Genomic DNA, 16356 nt, shown 5'->3' on the forward strand with positions numbered 1-16356 from the left:
CGGCTCCGTCACGCATCCACCAGTGCGACCGGACTCAGCGAGCCAGACGTTGCCCACTCCGTTGCCGTTTCCTCATCAGTTTTCGGATGAGGAACCCTCTGATGAGGACGTTGCTGAACAACAAGTAGATCAAGCCCTGCTATCCATCCAGAAGATGCTGAAGAAGGAACGCTGCTCAGTCAGGCTGTGGATGAGTCTGGTTGGGACGCTGTCATCCGTGGAACAATTTGTGTCGCTAGGAAGACTACACCTCCGTCCTCTTCAATACCATCTAGCTTTTCACTGGAAAAAGGACAAGACGCTAGAAGCGGTCTCGATCCCGGTTTCCGAAAAGATAAAGTCTTGTCTGACTTGGTGGAAGGACAATATCAACCTAAGAGAGGGTCTTCCCCTGGCTGTTCAGACTCCCAACCACGTTCTCTTCTCGGACGCATCGGACGTGGGCTGGGGCGCGACACTAGACGGTCGGGAATGCTCAGGACTGTGGAACTCGAGTCAGAGGAGCATGCATATCAACTGCAAGGAGCTGTTGGCAGTACATCTGGCCTTGAAAAGCTTCAAGTCTCTCCTTCGAGGCAAAGTGGTGGAAGTTAACTCGGACATCACCACGGCCTTGGCGTACATCTCCAAACAAGGAGGTACCCACTCACTGACGTTATACGAGATCACAAGGGACCTGCTCATCTGGTCAAAAGGTCAAGACATCTCCCTAGTAACGAGGTTCATCCAAGGCGACTTGAACGTCATAGCAGATTGTCTCAGTCGGAAAGGGCAAGTAATTCCAACCGAATGGACCCTCCACAAGGATGTGTGCAAGAGACTTTGGGCCACTTGGGGTAAAACCATCCATAGATCTCTTTGCAACCTCGCTGACCAAGAGGCTTCCAATCTATTGCTCTCCAGTCCCGGACCCAGCAGCAATACATATAGATGCTTTCCTCCTAGATTGGTCACATCTGGATCTCTACGCATTCCCACCGTTCAAGATTGTCAACAAGGTACTGCAGAAGTTCGCCTCTCACGAAGGGACAAGGTTGACGTTAGTTGCTTCCCTCTGGCCCGCGAGAGAATGGTTCACCGAGATACTTCGATGGTTAGTAGACGTTCCCAGTAGTCTTCCTCTAAGGGTAGACCTTCTACGTCAGCCACACGTAAAGAAGGTACTCCAAAGCCTCCACGCTCTTCGTCTGACTGCCTTCAGACTATCGAAAGACTCTCGAGAGCTAGAGGCTTTTCGAAGGAAGCAGCCAGTGCGATTGCTAGAGCAAGGAGAGCTTCTTCCATTAGAGTCTACCAATCGAAGTGGGAAGTCTTCCGAAACTGGTGCAATTCAGTTTCTGTATCCTCGACCAGTACCTCTGTAGCTCAAATAGCTGTTTTTCTCTTATACCTGAGAAAAGGACGATCCCTTTCAGCTCCCACTATCAAGGGCTACAGAAGCATGTTGGCATCGGTCTTCCGGCATAGAGGCTTAGATCTTTCCAAACATAAAGATCTGCAAGACCTCCTTAAGTCTTTTGAGACCACCAAGGAGCGTCGTTTGGCTACCCCTGGATGGAATTTAGACGTGGTACAGTGAACCCTCGCTACTTCGCGGTTCGACCATCGCGGATTCACCACTTCGCGGATTTTTTCCATAACCCATATATATACAGTAATATATATATATATATATATGTATGCATGTTTTTCAATATTAATCTTACCCGATGATCATGTAGCTGTCAACTACGTTGCCCGACAGAAATCTACGGTCGGGATACGCCAGCGATCGCTATCCAGGTGGGGGTGTACACAACAGCGCCATCTGTGAGCAGGTACTCAAGTACTTCTTGTCTACAAGAACTCAATTTTTCCTCTGTCGTGCCGCCGGCAAGACCTACTTGGATACGCTGTTGATTTTGGAGTCTTTGTTCACGATTTGGTGATGTATTTGCTCTAAAGTTATAGCCTTCGCTATTCAGGAAGCTTTCTCATTAGCTTAGCAAGCTTTTGGAATTAATTTAGATTAATTGGTAACGAACTTTGCTAGATTTTGGAATTCCCCCTTGACTACTTCTAAATTCAAGATGTCTGACCAGTCTCAAGTACCTAAGTACAGGCAGTGTAGCGTTAGGACTTGTACTAGGCGTCTTCCGAAGGCCTCTATAGATCCTCACACCGAATGTTCCAATTGTAGGGGTAAATCCTGTCAATTGGAAGATCGATGTGGGGAATGTGCTGGGCTTTCGGAATTCGATTTTAACGAATTCCTTAGATATGCACATAGGTTAGAGAAGGAGAGAAATAGGAGGAGTTCTTCTCGCTCTGTGGATTTTTCCTCTCCCCATGCCCCTCAACCCTTTCCTTCCCCTGTGGTGGTGACTCCCGAACCTGCTACGAGTGCTCAGCCTGGTATGGCGGATATGTTGCGTGCCATTCAGGCTCTCGGTGACAAAGTGGAGTCATTGGCTAATGACCGTAATCAGCTCTTGGCAGATGTCAGAGAGCTGAAAGCGAAGAGTGCAGTGGGAAGTGTTAGTGCTAGTGATGTGCAAAGTGTCAGTGTCAGTGTTGCGCATGAGGGTACATCTGTGCGTGCCAGTCGTCCTCCCAGTCCGGGACCTCTTGCAAGCTCCCAAGCCCAGGGGAGAAGCAATGTCGAAGGACCAAAGGGTTCAGCAGGCCTTGATCGGCGCACGGATGTATCCTCAGTGGTTGCGGACGTATCTGTTAAGGATCGTCCCATCCACATACAGACGAATGAGCCCTTACATTCCTCGTCTGTGGAAGAGGTTTCCAGGAGGAAACGGTGGACCAAGGTCTCACGACCGCTCAAGCGTAAGGTCCCTTCCGAGCTAGTCCAACGGCCCAGGTGTAGCCACTGGGTCAGTTCGGACTCGCCGCAGTCATCTGATGACTGCACACCTCCCAAGAGAGGTAGAGTGGTCCCTCAACAGGCTACTGCTCCGTCTGTTGTTGCTCCAACCACAGTAGACCCTAAGTGGTCCATGCTGCAGACTATGCAGTCTCAGCTTGCTGCATTCATGCAGGAGTATCATGCTGAGAAGGCTCCTGTTAACCTACAACCCGCCGAGGTTGTGCGCTCATCAGATACTGTGGCTGCCTGCTCCCACACTCCACCTGTGAGAGCTCCACCACAGATGCGCAGTCCACCCTGCCAGACGCATGTTCTTGCTGCACCATCTGCTAACATGCGTGAGCTGCCGCATCAGGAGTTGCCGGGTTCCAGCACTATGCGGCATTCTCCTCAGCCCATGCAGCATGCTCTGCAGACCTTACAGCATGCTCCGCATACCATGCAGCATGAGCCGCATACCTTACAGCATGCTCTGCATACCATACCGCATGCTCCTCATCCCACCGCAGACCCTCCCACACACCAGCCCTCTGCTTTTGTTGTTGCCAGCTCGCAGACCGACCAGCAGCGGCATGATGTTGGATCCGCAGGTACGCATGCACCCGTACTGCCGGATTCAGCCGTTCAGCTTTCTGCTCTGCCTTTACCTCTTACAACTCAGCTTTCGGATGATGATGTATCGGATGATGAAGCTGCACATCTGGATGAGCCTCACTCTGATTTTGAAGGGCCCAAGTCTACTGCTCCCTCCTTAGACTTTCGTAAAGTCCTTGCCTTGTTCAGGGACTTGTATCCTGAGCAGTTTGTGTCTGCAACCCCTCGTTCTCCTCCCTCCGAGTTTGCTCTGGGCATGCAGTCTGCTGCGCCTGCCTTCACCAAGCTTGTTCTCGCCAGATCATCTAAGAGAGCTTTGAGGGTTATGGGGGACTGGTTGCAGTCCAAGAAGCAACTGGGAAGGACTTCTTTCGTCTTTCCGCCTCCCAAGCTTGCTTCTAAGTCGAGCGTCTGGTATGCCACGGGAGAGGAACCCGGCTTGGGGGTTCCTGCCTCTGCCCAGGCCGACTTCTCAAGTCTGGTTGACTCTCCCCGCAGGTTGGCTATGAGACGTTCGAAGATCTGCTGGTCCTTTTCCGATTTAGATCATCTGTTGAAGGGAGTCTTTCGTGCCTTCGAGATGTTCAACTTCCTCGATTGGTGTTTGGGAGCCTTAAGCAGGAAGACTTCCCCTTCAGATAAGGACTCGGCCATGCTGATCATGTCTAGCATGGACAAAGCAATTCGGGATGGGTCTGGTGAACTTGCGGCTTCGTATGTATCAGGAGTCCTTAAGAAGAGAGAACATCTTTGCTCCTTCTTATCAGCTGGTATCACTCCTTGCCAGAAGTCAGAGTTGTTGTTTGCTCCTCTCTCCAAGTGTCTGTTTCCGGAGGAGCTGATTAAGGGGATGGCTGCCTCACTTATCCAGAAGGATACTCATGATCTTATGGCATCTTCTGCACGTAAGGCTAAAACCTTACCTTCCGTGCCTAGACCCTTCCGCCCTGCAGCAGTTGACACACCTGCTTCTAGGTTCATCCCGCCCTTTCGTGGCAGAGCCTCCAGCAGAGGAGGTACCCGTGCAGACAGTCACCGTGGCAAGTCCAAGAAGGGTTCCAAGTCCGCAAAAGGCAAGTTTTGACTGCCTTCCTCTCCAGACAGCAGTAGGAGCCAGACTCAAGACCTTCTGGCAAGCTTGGGAGAGCAGAGGTGCAGACGCTCAGTCTGTGAAGTGGCTAAGGGAGGGTTACAGAATTCCGTTCTGCCGCAGTCCCCCTCTAGCTACGTCTCCCATCAACCTCTCTCCCAACTACAAGGAGAAGGACAAGAGGCTAGCGTTGCAACAAGAGGTGTCGCTCTTGCTACAAAAGGAAGCAGTGGTCATAGTCCGGGATCATCAATCCCCGGGCTTTTACAACCGTCTCTTCCTGGTAGCCAAGAAGACAGGAGGTTGGAGACCGGTGCTGGACGTCAGTGCTCTCAATGCTTTTGTCACCAAGCAGACGTTCACGATGGAGACGACGAAGTCGGTCCTAGCAGCGGTCAGGCAGGAGGACTGGATGGTCTCGTTAGACCTGAAAGACGCGTACTTTCACATCCCCATCCATCCAGACTCCCAACCTTTCCTAAGATTCGTCTTTGGAAAGGTTGTGTACCAGTTCCAAGCCCTGTGCTTTGGCCTAAGCACGGCACCTCTTGTGTTTACCAGACTGATGAGGAATATTGCGAAATTCCTTCACTTGGCAGACATCAGAGCCTCCCTCTATTTAGACGACTGGCTTTTAAGAGCTCCCACAAGTCGTCGCTGTCTGGAGAATCTCAGTTGGACTATGGATCTGACCAAGGAACTGGGCCTCCTGGTCAATTTAGAGAAGTCCCAGCTCGTCCCATCCCAGACCATTGTCTACCTGGGTATGGAGATTCAGAGTCGAGCTTTTCGGGCTTTTCCGTCGGCCCCAAGGATCAATCAAGCCCTAGAATGCATCCAGAGCATGCTGAGAAGGAACCGATGCTCAGTCAGGCAGTGGATGAGTCTAACAGGGACACTTTCATCGCTGGCCCTGTTCATCGAGTTAGGGAGACTCCACCTCCGCCCCCTTCAGTATCATCTAGCTGCTCACTGGATAAAGGACATGACGCTAGAGACAGTCTCAGTTCCTGTTTCCGAAGAGATGAGGTCTACTCTAACGTGGTGGAAGAACAGCATTCTTCTCAAGGAAGGTCTACCATTAGCTGTTCAGACCCCCGACCACCGTCTCTTCTCGGACGCATCGGACACGGGCTGGGGTGCGACACTGGACGGACAGGAATGCTCGGGCACATGGAATCAGGAGCAAAGGACACTTCACATCAATTGCAAGGAGTTGTTGGCGGTTCATCTGGCCTTGATAAACTTCAAGTCCCTCCAGCTAAACAAGGTGGTGGAGGTGAACTCCGACAACACCACAGCCTTGGCTTACATCTCCAAGCAGGGAGGGACTCATTCGAGGAAGTTGTTCGAGATCGCAAGGGACCTCCTCATTTGGTCAAAAGATCGAAAGCTCATGCTGGTAACGAGGTTCATTCAGGGCGATATGAATGTCATGGCAGATCGCCTCAGCCGGAAGGGTCAGGTCATCCCCACAGAGTGGACCCTTCACAAGAATGTTTGCAGCAGACTATGGGCCCTGTGGGGTCAGCCAACCATAGATCTATTCGCTACCTCGATGACCAAGAGGCTCCCGTTGTATTGTTCTCCGATTCCAGACCCAGCAGCAGTTCACGTGGATGCCTTTCTGCTGGATTGGTCCCATCTCGACCTGTATGCGTTCCCGCCGTTCAAGATTGTCAACAGGGTACTTCAGAAGTTCGCCTCTCACAAAGGGACACGGCTGACGTTGGTTGCTCCCCTCTGGCCCGCGAGAGAATGGTTCACCGAGGTACTGCAATGGCTAGTCGACGTTCCCAGGACTCTTCCTCTAAGAGTGGACCTTCTGCGTCAACCTCACGTAAAGAAGGTACACCCAAACCTCCACGCTCTTTGTCTGACTGCCTTCAGACTATCGAAAGACTCTCTAGAGCTAGAGGCTTTTCGAAGGAGGCAGCCAGAGCGATTGCCAGAGCAAGGAGGACATCCACTCTCAGAGTCTATCAGTCTAAATGGGAAGTCTTCCGAAGCTGGTGCAAGGCCAATGCAGTTTCCTCAACCAGTACCACTGTAACCCAGATTGCTGACTTCCTGTTACATCTAAGGAACGTAAGATCCCTATCAGCTCCTACGATCAAGGGTTACAGAAGTATGTTGGCAGCGGTTTTCCGCCACAGAGGCTTGGATCTTTCCACCAACAAAGATCTACAGGACCTCCTTAGGTCTTTTGAGACCTCAAAGGAACGTCGGTTGTCCACTCCAGGCTGGAATCTAGACGTGGTCTTAAGGTTCCTAATGTCACCAAGATTTGAACCGCTCCAATCAGCCTCTTTTAAGGACCTCACATTAAAAACTCTTTTCCTCGTGTGCTTAGCAACAGCTAAAAGAGTAAGTGAGATCCACGCCTTCAGCAGGAACATAGGTTTCACATCTGAAACGGCTACATGTTCCTTGCAGCTCGGTTTTTTGGCTAAAAACGAGCTTCCTTCCCGTCCTTGGCCTAAGTCGTTCGAGATCCCAAGCCTGTCCAACTTGGTGGGGAACGAACTAGAGAGAGTACTTTGCCCAGTTAGAGCTCTAAGGTACTATTTAAGAAGGTCAAAGCCATTACGAGGACAATCAGAAGCTTTATGGTGTGCTATCAAGAAGCCTTCTCTACCGATGTCTAAGAACGCAGTTTCTTACTACATCAGGCTTCTGATTAGAGAAGCACATTCTCATCTGAAGGAAGAAGACCTTGCTTTGCTGAAGGTAAGGACACATGAAGTGAGAGCTGTGGCTACTTCAGTGGCCTTCAAACAGAACCGTTCTCTGCAGAGTGTTATGGATGCAACCTATTGGAGGAGCAAGTCAGTGTTCGCATCATTCTATCTCAAAGATGTCCAGTCTCTTTACGAGAACTGCTACACCCTGGGACCATTCGTAGCAGCGAGTGCAGTAGTAGGTGAGGGCTCAGCCACTACATTCCCATAATCCCATAACCTTTTTAACCTTTCTCTTGAATACTTTTTATTGTTGTTCTTTGGGTTGTACGGTCGGCTAAGAAGCCTTCCGCATCCTGGTTGATTTGGCGGGTGGTCAAATTCTTTCTTGAGAAGCGCCTAGGTTAGAGGTTGTGATGAGGTCCTTTAGTATGGGTTGCAGCCCTTTATACTTCAGCACCTAGGAGTCGTTCAGCATCCTAAGAGGACCGCTAGGCTCAGTAAGGAAGACGTACTTAAAAAAGGCAGAGTAATGGTTCAAGTCGACTTCCTTACCAGGTACTTATTTATTTTATGTTTGTTATTTTGAATAACTGATAAAATGAAATACGGGATACTAAGCTTCTTTGTTAACATGTATGCTGGTCTCCACCCACCACCTTGGGTGTGAATCAGCTACATGATCATCGGGTAAGATTAATATTGAAAAATGTTATTTTCATTAGTAAAATAAATTTTTGAATATACTTACCCGATGATCATGAATTAAAGAACCCGCCCTTCCTCCCCATAGAGAACCAGTGGACCGAGGAGAAAATTGAGTTCTTGTTGACAAGAAGTACTTGAGTACCTGCTCACAGATGGCGCTGTTGTGTACACCCCCACCTGGATAGCGATCGCTGGCGTATCCCGACCGTAGATTTCTGTCGGGCAACGGAGTTGACAGCTACATGATCATCGGGTAAGTATATTCAAAAATTTATTTTACTAATGAAAATAACATATTTATGTATATATGTAGGTATGTATGTGTATACATATAAATATATATATATATACACACACACACACACATATATATATATATATATATATATATATATATATATATATATATATATATATATCTATATATCTAAAGTAGGAATATGTGATATAGTTCTAAGGGAAAAGTATGGGAAATATGTCTGGGTAATAAGCAAAGCTCTACCTCCAGTTTGTTTCTACATTATGATCAGAGATAAATGTAAACAAAACATTGGTTGCCATTTTTTATCGTGCTTTTTAGCATGTTTAGGAAATGCATGATATAAAATCACCTTTAATATTTGTGCCTGTTTTAGTTTAGGGTACTGTAGTACATGCATTAAGTGTTCTGTACATTAAAGGGTAGTTTGTTAACAGTACTAAGTACAAGGGAAGGTTTTAAAAGTCTGAATATACATGTTGAATAAATAGGTAAATATGGTGTCACTACTTCGCGGATTTTCACCTATCGCGGCCGCGACTGGAACCTATCTACCGCGATAAACGAGGGTTCACTGTACTAAGATTCTTCATATCAGACAGGTTGGAGCCGTTACAATCAGCCTCCCTGAAAGATCTCACTCTTAAGACTCTTTTCCTGGTATGCTTAGCCTCGGCTAGAAGAGTCAGTGAGATTCATGCCTTCAGCAAGAACATAGGATTTTCGTCAGAAAAAGCCACTTGTTCGCTACAACTTGGTTTTCTAGCCAAAAATGAGCTGCCTTCTCGGCCTTGGCCTAAATCTGTCGATATCCCCAGCTTATCGGAGATCGTAGGCAATGAACTAGAAAGAGTCTTATGCCCTGTTAGAGCTCTTAAGTTCTATTTAAAGCGTACTAAACCTTTACAAGGCCAATCTGAAGCTTTATGGTGTTCAGTTAAGAAACCATCCTTGCCTTTGTCAAAGAATGCTTGGTCAGACTTTATCAGATTGTTAATACGAGAAGCTCATTCACATCTGAGTGAGGAAGACCGAACTTTGCTTAAGGTGAAGACGCACGAAGTTAGAGCTGTAACAACTTCCGTGGCCTTTAAGCAAAATATATCTCTGCAAAGTATAATGGACGCAACCTATTGGAGAAGCAAGTCAGTGTTCGCGTCATTTTACTTGAAAGATGTCCAGTCTCTTTACAAGAACTGCTACACACTGGGACCATTCGTAGCAGCGAGTGCAGTAGTGGGTGAGGGCTCAACCACTACAATTCCCTAATTCCATACCCTTTTAATCTTTCTCTTGAAATGTTTTTATTGTTGTTTATTTGGGTTGTCCGGAAGGCTAAGAAGCCTTTCGCATCCTGGTTGATTTGGCGGGTGGTCAAAGTCATTTCTTGAGAGCGCCTAGATTAGGGGTTTTGATGAGGTCCTGTTGTATGGGTTGCAACCCTTGATACTTCAGATCCTAGGGGTCGATCAGCATCCTAAGAGGATCGCGAGGCTCCGTAAGGAAGACGTACTTAAAAAAGCAGAGTAATTGTTCAAGTCGACTTCCTTACCAGGTACCTATTTATTTTGTTTTTGTTATTTTGATAACTTCTAAAATGAAATAAAAACTCTTAGCTCATAATAATGTAAACATATATTGCTGGTCTCTACCCACCCCCCTGGGTGTGAATCAGCTATTATAATCACCGGCTAAGTTAAATATTGAAAAATGTTATTTTGATAATAAAATAAATTTTTGAATATACTTACCCGGTGATTATAAATTAAAGGACCCTCCCTTCCTCCCCAATAGAGACGCAGTGGGACGAGGAGAAAATTGAGTCTTTGTTTACATTGAGTACTGGGTATCTGGACGACAGATGGCGCTGTTGGGCACACCCGCAACCTGTGTAGCGATCGCTGGCGAGTTTTTACCGTAGAGTTGTCTGTCGGGCAACAGAGTTGCAGCTATTATAATCACCGGGTAAGTATATTAAAAAATTTATTTTATTATCAAAATAACATTTTGATGTAATTCTGCCTACAAACAAAGAGACACACAAATGAATTTGATGTAATTCTGCCTACAAACAAAGAGACACACAAATGAATAGATAAATAAATAGATAAACCAACTCAATTTTATAACCTCCTAGGTAGAGGTAATAATTTCCATTCATTCTTAGGGGAAAATGAATTCAGTATTCAAACAATTCCTTTTTTGAGCGAATTAGCACTGTACGTTTAAATTTAGAGTTAAATATAAGGGGTAATAAAAGTTGTTTAGTCAACTTCTAAATGAAATTTTCATCTTTGTAAATTTGCTTTTCCAGCTGTATAGTATTGTCTGTGATGCTCTTTTGAATTAATGTACAGTATAATCTTTCTTTCAGGGACCCATAATGCATATAATACTGGTTCTCATCCAAATATTCTGCTGATAATTTTGGATGATCTTCGCCCAACATTAGGATGTTATGGTGACACTTATGCTGTGACTCCTAATATTGATGCACTGGCTCAACATGGGGTATTGTTCACAAAAGCGTATGCTCAGGTAGGTTCAAATTTTTTATTTCAGTGGATCGTACCTAGTGTTTGTATGTTGATATGTGTCAAGTGCCAACTTTCAGCAAGGAACAGTGGGAATGAGTTTCTTCTTGGATTTAAGTAGCTTATCTGAGAGTTGACACATCTTCAGATGCTGGTACTGTGACAGTTCAAAGGTTTGTTTACATTTTAAGTCACTGTTTCTTGCCACAAGCGGGTGAAATACCATTTAATTTGTTTTCCAGTATTTCAAGAATTTCATGCGATTAATATAAACTCTGCTTTGTTGGTGCTTGTTATCTTTATCTTTTTTATTTTATTGCTGTATTATTATTATTATTATTATTATTATTTGCTAAGCTACAACCCTAGCTGGAAAAGCAAAATGCTATAAGCCCAGGGGCCCCAACAGGGAAAATAGCCCAGTAAGGAAAGGAAAGAAGGAAAAATAAAATATTTTAAGAAGAGTAACATTAAAATAAATATTTCCTATATAAACTATGAAAACTTTAACAAAACAAGAGGAAGAGAAATTAAATAGAATAGTGTGCCTGATTGTACCCTCAAGCAAGAGAACTCTAACCCAAGACAGTGGAAGACCATGGTACAGAGGCTATGGCACTACCCAAGACTAGAGAACAATGGTTTGATTTTGGAGTGTCCTTCTCCTAGAAGAGCTGCTTACCATAGCTAAAGAGTCTCTTCTACCCTTACTAAGAGGAAAGTAGCCACAGAACAAATACAGTGCAGTAGTTAACCCCTTGAGCGAAGAAGAATTGTTTAGTAACCTCAGTGTTGTCAGGTGTGTGAGGACAGAGGAGAATCTGTTAAGAATAGGCCAGACTATTCGGCGTATGTGTAGGCAAAGAGAAAGAACCGTAACCAAAGAGAAGGATCCAACGTAGTACTGTCTGGCCAGTCAAAGGACCCCATAACTCTCTGGCGGTAGTATTTCAACGGGCGGCTGGTGCCTTGGCCAACCTACTACCTCAGAATTTCAGAGTTATTTCTCTTTCAGATTCTAGTTCTGTGAGGTATTGTTCTGGTCTTTTCAAGACACGGGTGTTCTGTATAGCCTTAAATATGACTTACACTCTTGAATGTGTAAGGTGTAGAGGTAGAGTCTGCGACGTACAGAATAGACGTGAGGAATATAATGTTTTTTCTGATGGTGATTTTCTAGCTTTTTTTAAGTATAAAGAGAGAAGATAGAAGGATAATGTTTAGAAACAAGCTCAGAAGCATCAGGTAGTTCAGTTTTATGACCATTTTCTGGGCTCCGACCCGTGCTGCCCAGTGAAATGCTCCTTTAGCACCATTTCTAAGGTATATAACTGCTATATATTACCAGAGAAAAAATTGCATGGGAATGCCAGGTTGAACCCAGCTCGCTCACCTGTATAAGGTGTCGATATAATACTGGGGCGTGATAATTCACAACCAGAGGCCTCGCACCATTTAGATATCTCCTGTCAAAATCCCCGAACAGCGAGGTGCTGTTCAACATCGTACTACTACTAGCAATCCCACGCCAGTGACGACACTCCTTTATTAGCACGCAGTTTGATAACCGTATTTTGTCTTGTGTGTGAATTTCGCTGGTTTTTCTCTGGATTTACCTCAAGATGTCCGACTCCACTGTCACTACATCTAAGACTGTCCGCTGTGCGATGACGGCATGTGCCGCTGTTCTCCACCAACTCTGCGGCCATAATGTGTGTCGTTCGCACGCTCACTGCTCTCTTCAAGTGGATGACCTAGCTGTTTGGCATCCGGACAACTGTCCTGTCTGCTACAAATTGGCTTCCACTCTAACATCTGACTCGAGCACCCAGCTTGAAAAGGACATAGCCCGAGCTACCCTCAAGATCTGGATTGGCGGGTTCGCCCGCAACGTGAAGGCCAGACAGCCTTATATCCTTTCTGAGGAATGGTGTTCCCTCCTCTACCCCAATGCTAAAACATTGGCTGCGGTCCCCAAAGCGCTGGCGGACCCGATCATCGAGAGCATTGCATCTCTTCTTCTGGCCCCGGACCAAGGGGAGACGGGCGCCACCCTAACTGAGGACGTCGCTACCCTCGACCTTGATGTGGAACCCATGGCTCTGGATGATCCCGACGCAGGTAGGGACGTAGGTGAGTCAGGTGGTTCCCGGGCTGGGATTCCTCTCCCTAGCCCGGCTTTCTCTTCTACTTCCGACCAATCTTCTTTTCGAGGTTTTCCGGGGACAACCGGGACTGATATCAGCTCCCAACCTGTTCCCCCCAAAGTGAAGATTCATCACAAGCCTTTATATAAAACTCACAAATCTTCCCAAGACCACAACCCTTCGAGATCGTCACCCTCGGAGGCTAAATCCTCCTTCACCAGAGTCTCTCAAGACCCAATTGCTGTGCCCTCAACCTCTCAAGAAGTAGTCTCCGTTCCGGCACCTGTTCCCCCCCAGGCGGGATCATTTAACATGGAGGAATTTTCTGACAAACTGTTTTCTCGTTTTGAGTCGATGCTATCGTCTCATACGAAGCAATCACATGAGAGGATAGCTTCTGTGGAGAGCCTAGTCCAAGGCCTCATGAGTTCGGGGCTACCACCACCACAACAGCAGTACCCCATTCCCGACGCCTCCAAGCTTCCTCCTTTCAATAAGAATAACCCTTGGAGGTTAGCATTGCATGCCCCCTTTTCGGAGGGTATGCTGTCAATCGAGGGTTTTGGTACACGGCCTCTTACGGACTACGAATTCTACCCGCCGGGTCTTGAATTCCCCTTCCCCGGCTACGCTCGCCTCACAGAAGAAGCTCTGATCCGTTTAGATAAGGTTCCAAAGGAAACTGTCATTTTTCCTAAGGAACAGGCACAGTCTGTCTTGGTTCGGCTGTTCCATGAGTGGGACTGTTTGAACACCATGCTTACGGCCCACAAAAGTTCGTTACACTATGTTTGTGGCTGACGACCAAACCCCTACACCATGTGCGACCAAGATCCTGGAGTCGGTCTTCCAGGCTATCAAAGACGAGAAGCCTTTACCACAACTCAGGGAGACCGACTTAACCTCCCTCCTCTTTCCGGGGGACAGTGAATGTTGGCGGAATGCCCCAGCTACCTTTTCAGTAGGTAAGTTGAGCCCGGACTGTGCCTCGACGCAGTTCAGCGAACGGCTTCCCAAACTTCCAGAGTCTCTTCTTAAATTAGAATTTGATTCTAGGTGCAGATTCGGCAGGTCTCTCAATTCGGTCACCCTTTCCGAATTGGCCGTTGCCACTTACAACGAGGAGGACCTCCTTAAGGCCCTCACTAAGTCGTTACTGCAAAACTTCATGGCTGACGCCTATGATTTTGCAAGCGCCAGGACCCGTTGTCGACGACACGTCCTCTCTGAAGCCACCATTAGGCACGAGCCTAATAGGCTCATCAAAGCTCCAGTCTGGGGCCCGGATCTTTTCCCGGAGGATTTGGTTAACTCGGTCCTTAGGGAGGCAGCTAGGGCCAACCAAAGCCTCAAAGTTAGATGGGGCCTCGTTCCAAAGAGGAGATATGAGCCTACTGGTACCCCAATCCGAGGTAGGAAGAGATTGAGGCCTTTCCACTCTTCCCAATTCAGGGTTCAACCGGTCTCAGTTCAACCGGCTCCCCAAGGCCCCCAGCCTTCTACATCAAAGGGCCAGCAGCAAGAGCAATACGTCCTGGTCCCTCAGTCTCAAATCGCCTCGACTTCCTTCTCCCCCGCCTTTAACCCCATTTATGAGGCTCAGAGCTCCTTCCGTGGCTACCAGCGTCACAGGGGTGCCAGGGGTGCCTTTCGTGCCCGAGGTAGCGGAAGGGGTTACCACCGGGGCAAGTCTTCCCGTGGAAGCAGAGGAGGCAAATCATCCTCCACCCAATGAGACAACGCAGGTAGGAGGGAGACTGTACCTTTTTCGAGACCGTTGGAAGTTCAGCGATTGGGCTTCCAGCATTATCTCCAAAGGCCTAGGGTGGAGCTGGATACAGGGACCTCCTCCACCGAACAGCTTTTACCAATTGCCAACAGCAGAACTATGTTCCTTCACAACAGATCTGCTACAAAAGAATGCGATCCAAAGCATACGTTGCTTAATATTTCAAGGACGCTTGTTCAGCGTGCCAAAGAAAGGCTCAGACAAACGAAGGGTAATCCTGGACCTGTCTTGTTTAAATTCCTTCATTCGTTGCGACAAATTCCGTATGCTTACCGTCTCGCAGGTGCGGACCTTACTTCCCCGTGGGGCCGTCACCACCTCCATCGATCTTACCGATGCCTACTATCACGTTCCAATAGCAAGGCATTTTCGTCCTTTTCTGGGCTTCAAGCTAGGCAAACAAGCCTATGCATTCAAAGTGATGCCGTTCGGGCTCAACGTGGCACCCAGAATCTTCACCAAACTAGCAGAGACAGTCATTCAAGAGCTTCGCACTCAGGGGATACAGGTAGTGGCCTATCTAGACGATTGGCTAATCTGGTCAGACAATGCCCAGAATTGCCGCGTAGCAATGAACAAAGTCCTCACCTTCCTTCGACAACTGGGATTCCAAGTCAACTTCGGAAAATCCCGCCTGGTCCCGGAAACCAAGTTTCAATGGCTGGGACTACAATGGGACCTATGCTCCCATACGCTGTGCCTCCCCAAAGCCAAAAGGAAGGAGATTGCGAGGAAGACGAGACAATTTCTCAGGGAGAAGTTGACCTCCAGAAGGAACCAAGAGAAGATCCTAGGTTCCTTGCAGTTCGCCTCCGTGACAGACATCGTCCTGCGGTCCAAACTCAAGGACATAAACAGAGTGTGGAGATCCAGAGCAACCGCAAAACGCCGCAACAGACGTGCCCGCCTTCCCCCAATCCTGAAGAAAAGTCTACAGCCTTGGACGAAGGTCAAGAATCTCTCCAAGTCGGTTCCCTTACAACATCCGGTCCCGGGACTCGTCGTCCACACAGACGCCTCCTTAACAGGGTGGGGAGGTTACTCCAAACACAAGAAAGTCCAAGGGTTATGGTCATCAGTCTTCCGACACATGCACATCAACGTCCTCGAGGCCATGGCAGTCTTCCTCACTTTAAAACGTCTCAATCCAGCCAGGAATCTCCATATCAGACTGGTTCTCGACAGTGCAGCCATAGTTCACGGCCTCAACAGAGGAGGCTCCAGATCAGCCCAAATTAACCACGTCATGTTGCAGATTTTCTCCATGGCGGCAATGCACAAGTGGCACCTGTCAGCAGTCCATCTAGAAGGAGTCCGGAATGTGGTAGCGGACTCCCTTTCCCGGACGACTCCGCTAGAGTCGGAATGGTCACTGGACAATCGATCTTTCCAGTGGATACTATCTCAAGTCCTGGGTCTCCAGGTGGATCTGTTTGCGACGGAATCCAATCGCAAACTGGATTGTTACGTAGCCCCCAACCTGGACCCTCAGGCTTATGCCACGGACTCTATGATTCTAGATTGGAATACCTGGAAGACAATTTATCTGTTTCCTCCGGTGAATCTCCTGCTGAAAGTTCTGCACAAACTCAGATCCTTCAAAGGTAGAGTGGCTCTCGTAGCCCCCAACTGGCCCAAGAGCAATTGGTTCCCCTTGTTGCTAGAGCTAAGTCTCAGCCCCCGGCGGATTCCCA

General features: G+C 47.6%; 1 protein-coding gene across 3 annotated transcripts in view; it reads left to right on the plus strand.

Moving 5' to 3' along the window:
* The window catches only part of Ids (iduronate 2-sulfatase), a 135498-nt gene that overhangs the window by 42310 nt on the left and 76832 nt on the right, over positions 1–16356 (plus strand). For all 3 annotated transcript variants that reach the window (XM_068347113.1, XM_068347114.1, XM_068347115.1), the window contains exon 3: positions 10567–10730. In XM_068347113.1, the coding sequence (XP_068203214.1) occupies positions 10567–10730 (164 nt within the window). The remainder of the gene's footprint in view (positions 1–10566; positions 10731–16356) is intronic.

Source organism: Palaemon carinicauda, chromosome 23 (genome assembly GCF_036898095.1).
Source record: "Palaemon carinicauda isolate YSFRI2023 chromosome 23, ASM3689809v2, whole genome shotgun sequence".
NCBI classification, from domain to species: Eukaryota; Metazoa; Arthropoda; class Malacostraca; order Decapoda; family Palaemonidae; genus Palaemon; species Palaemon carinicauda.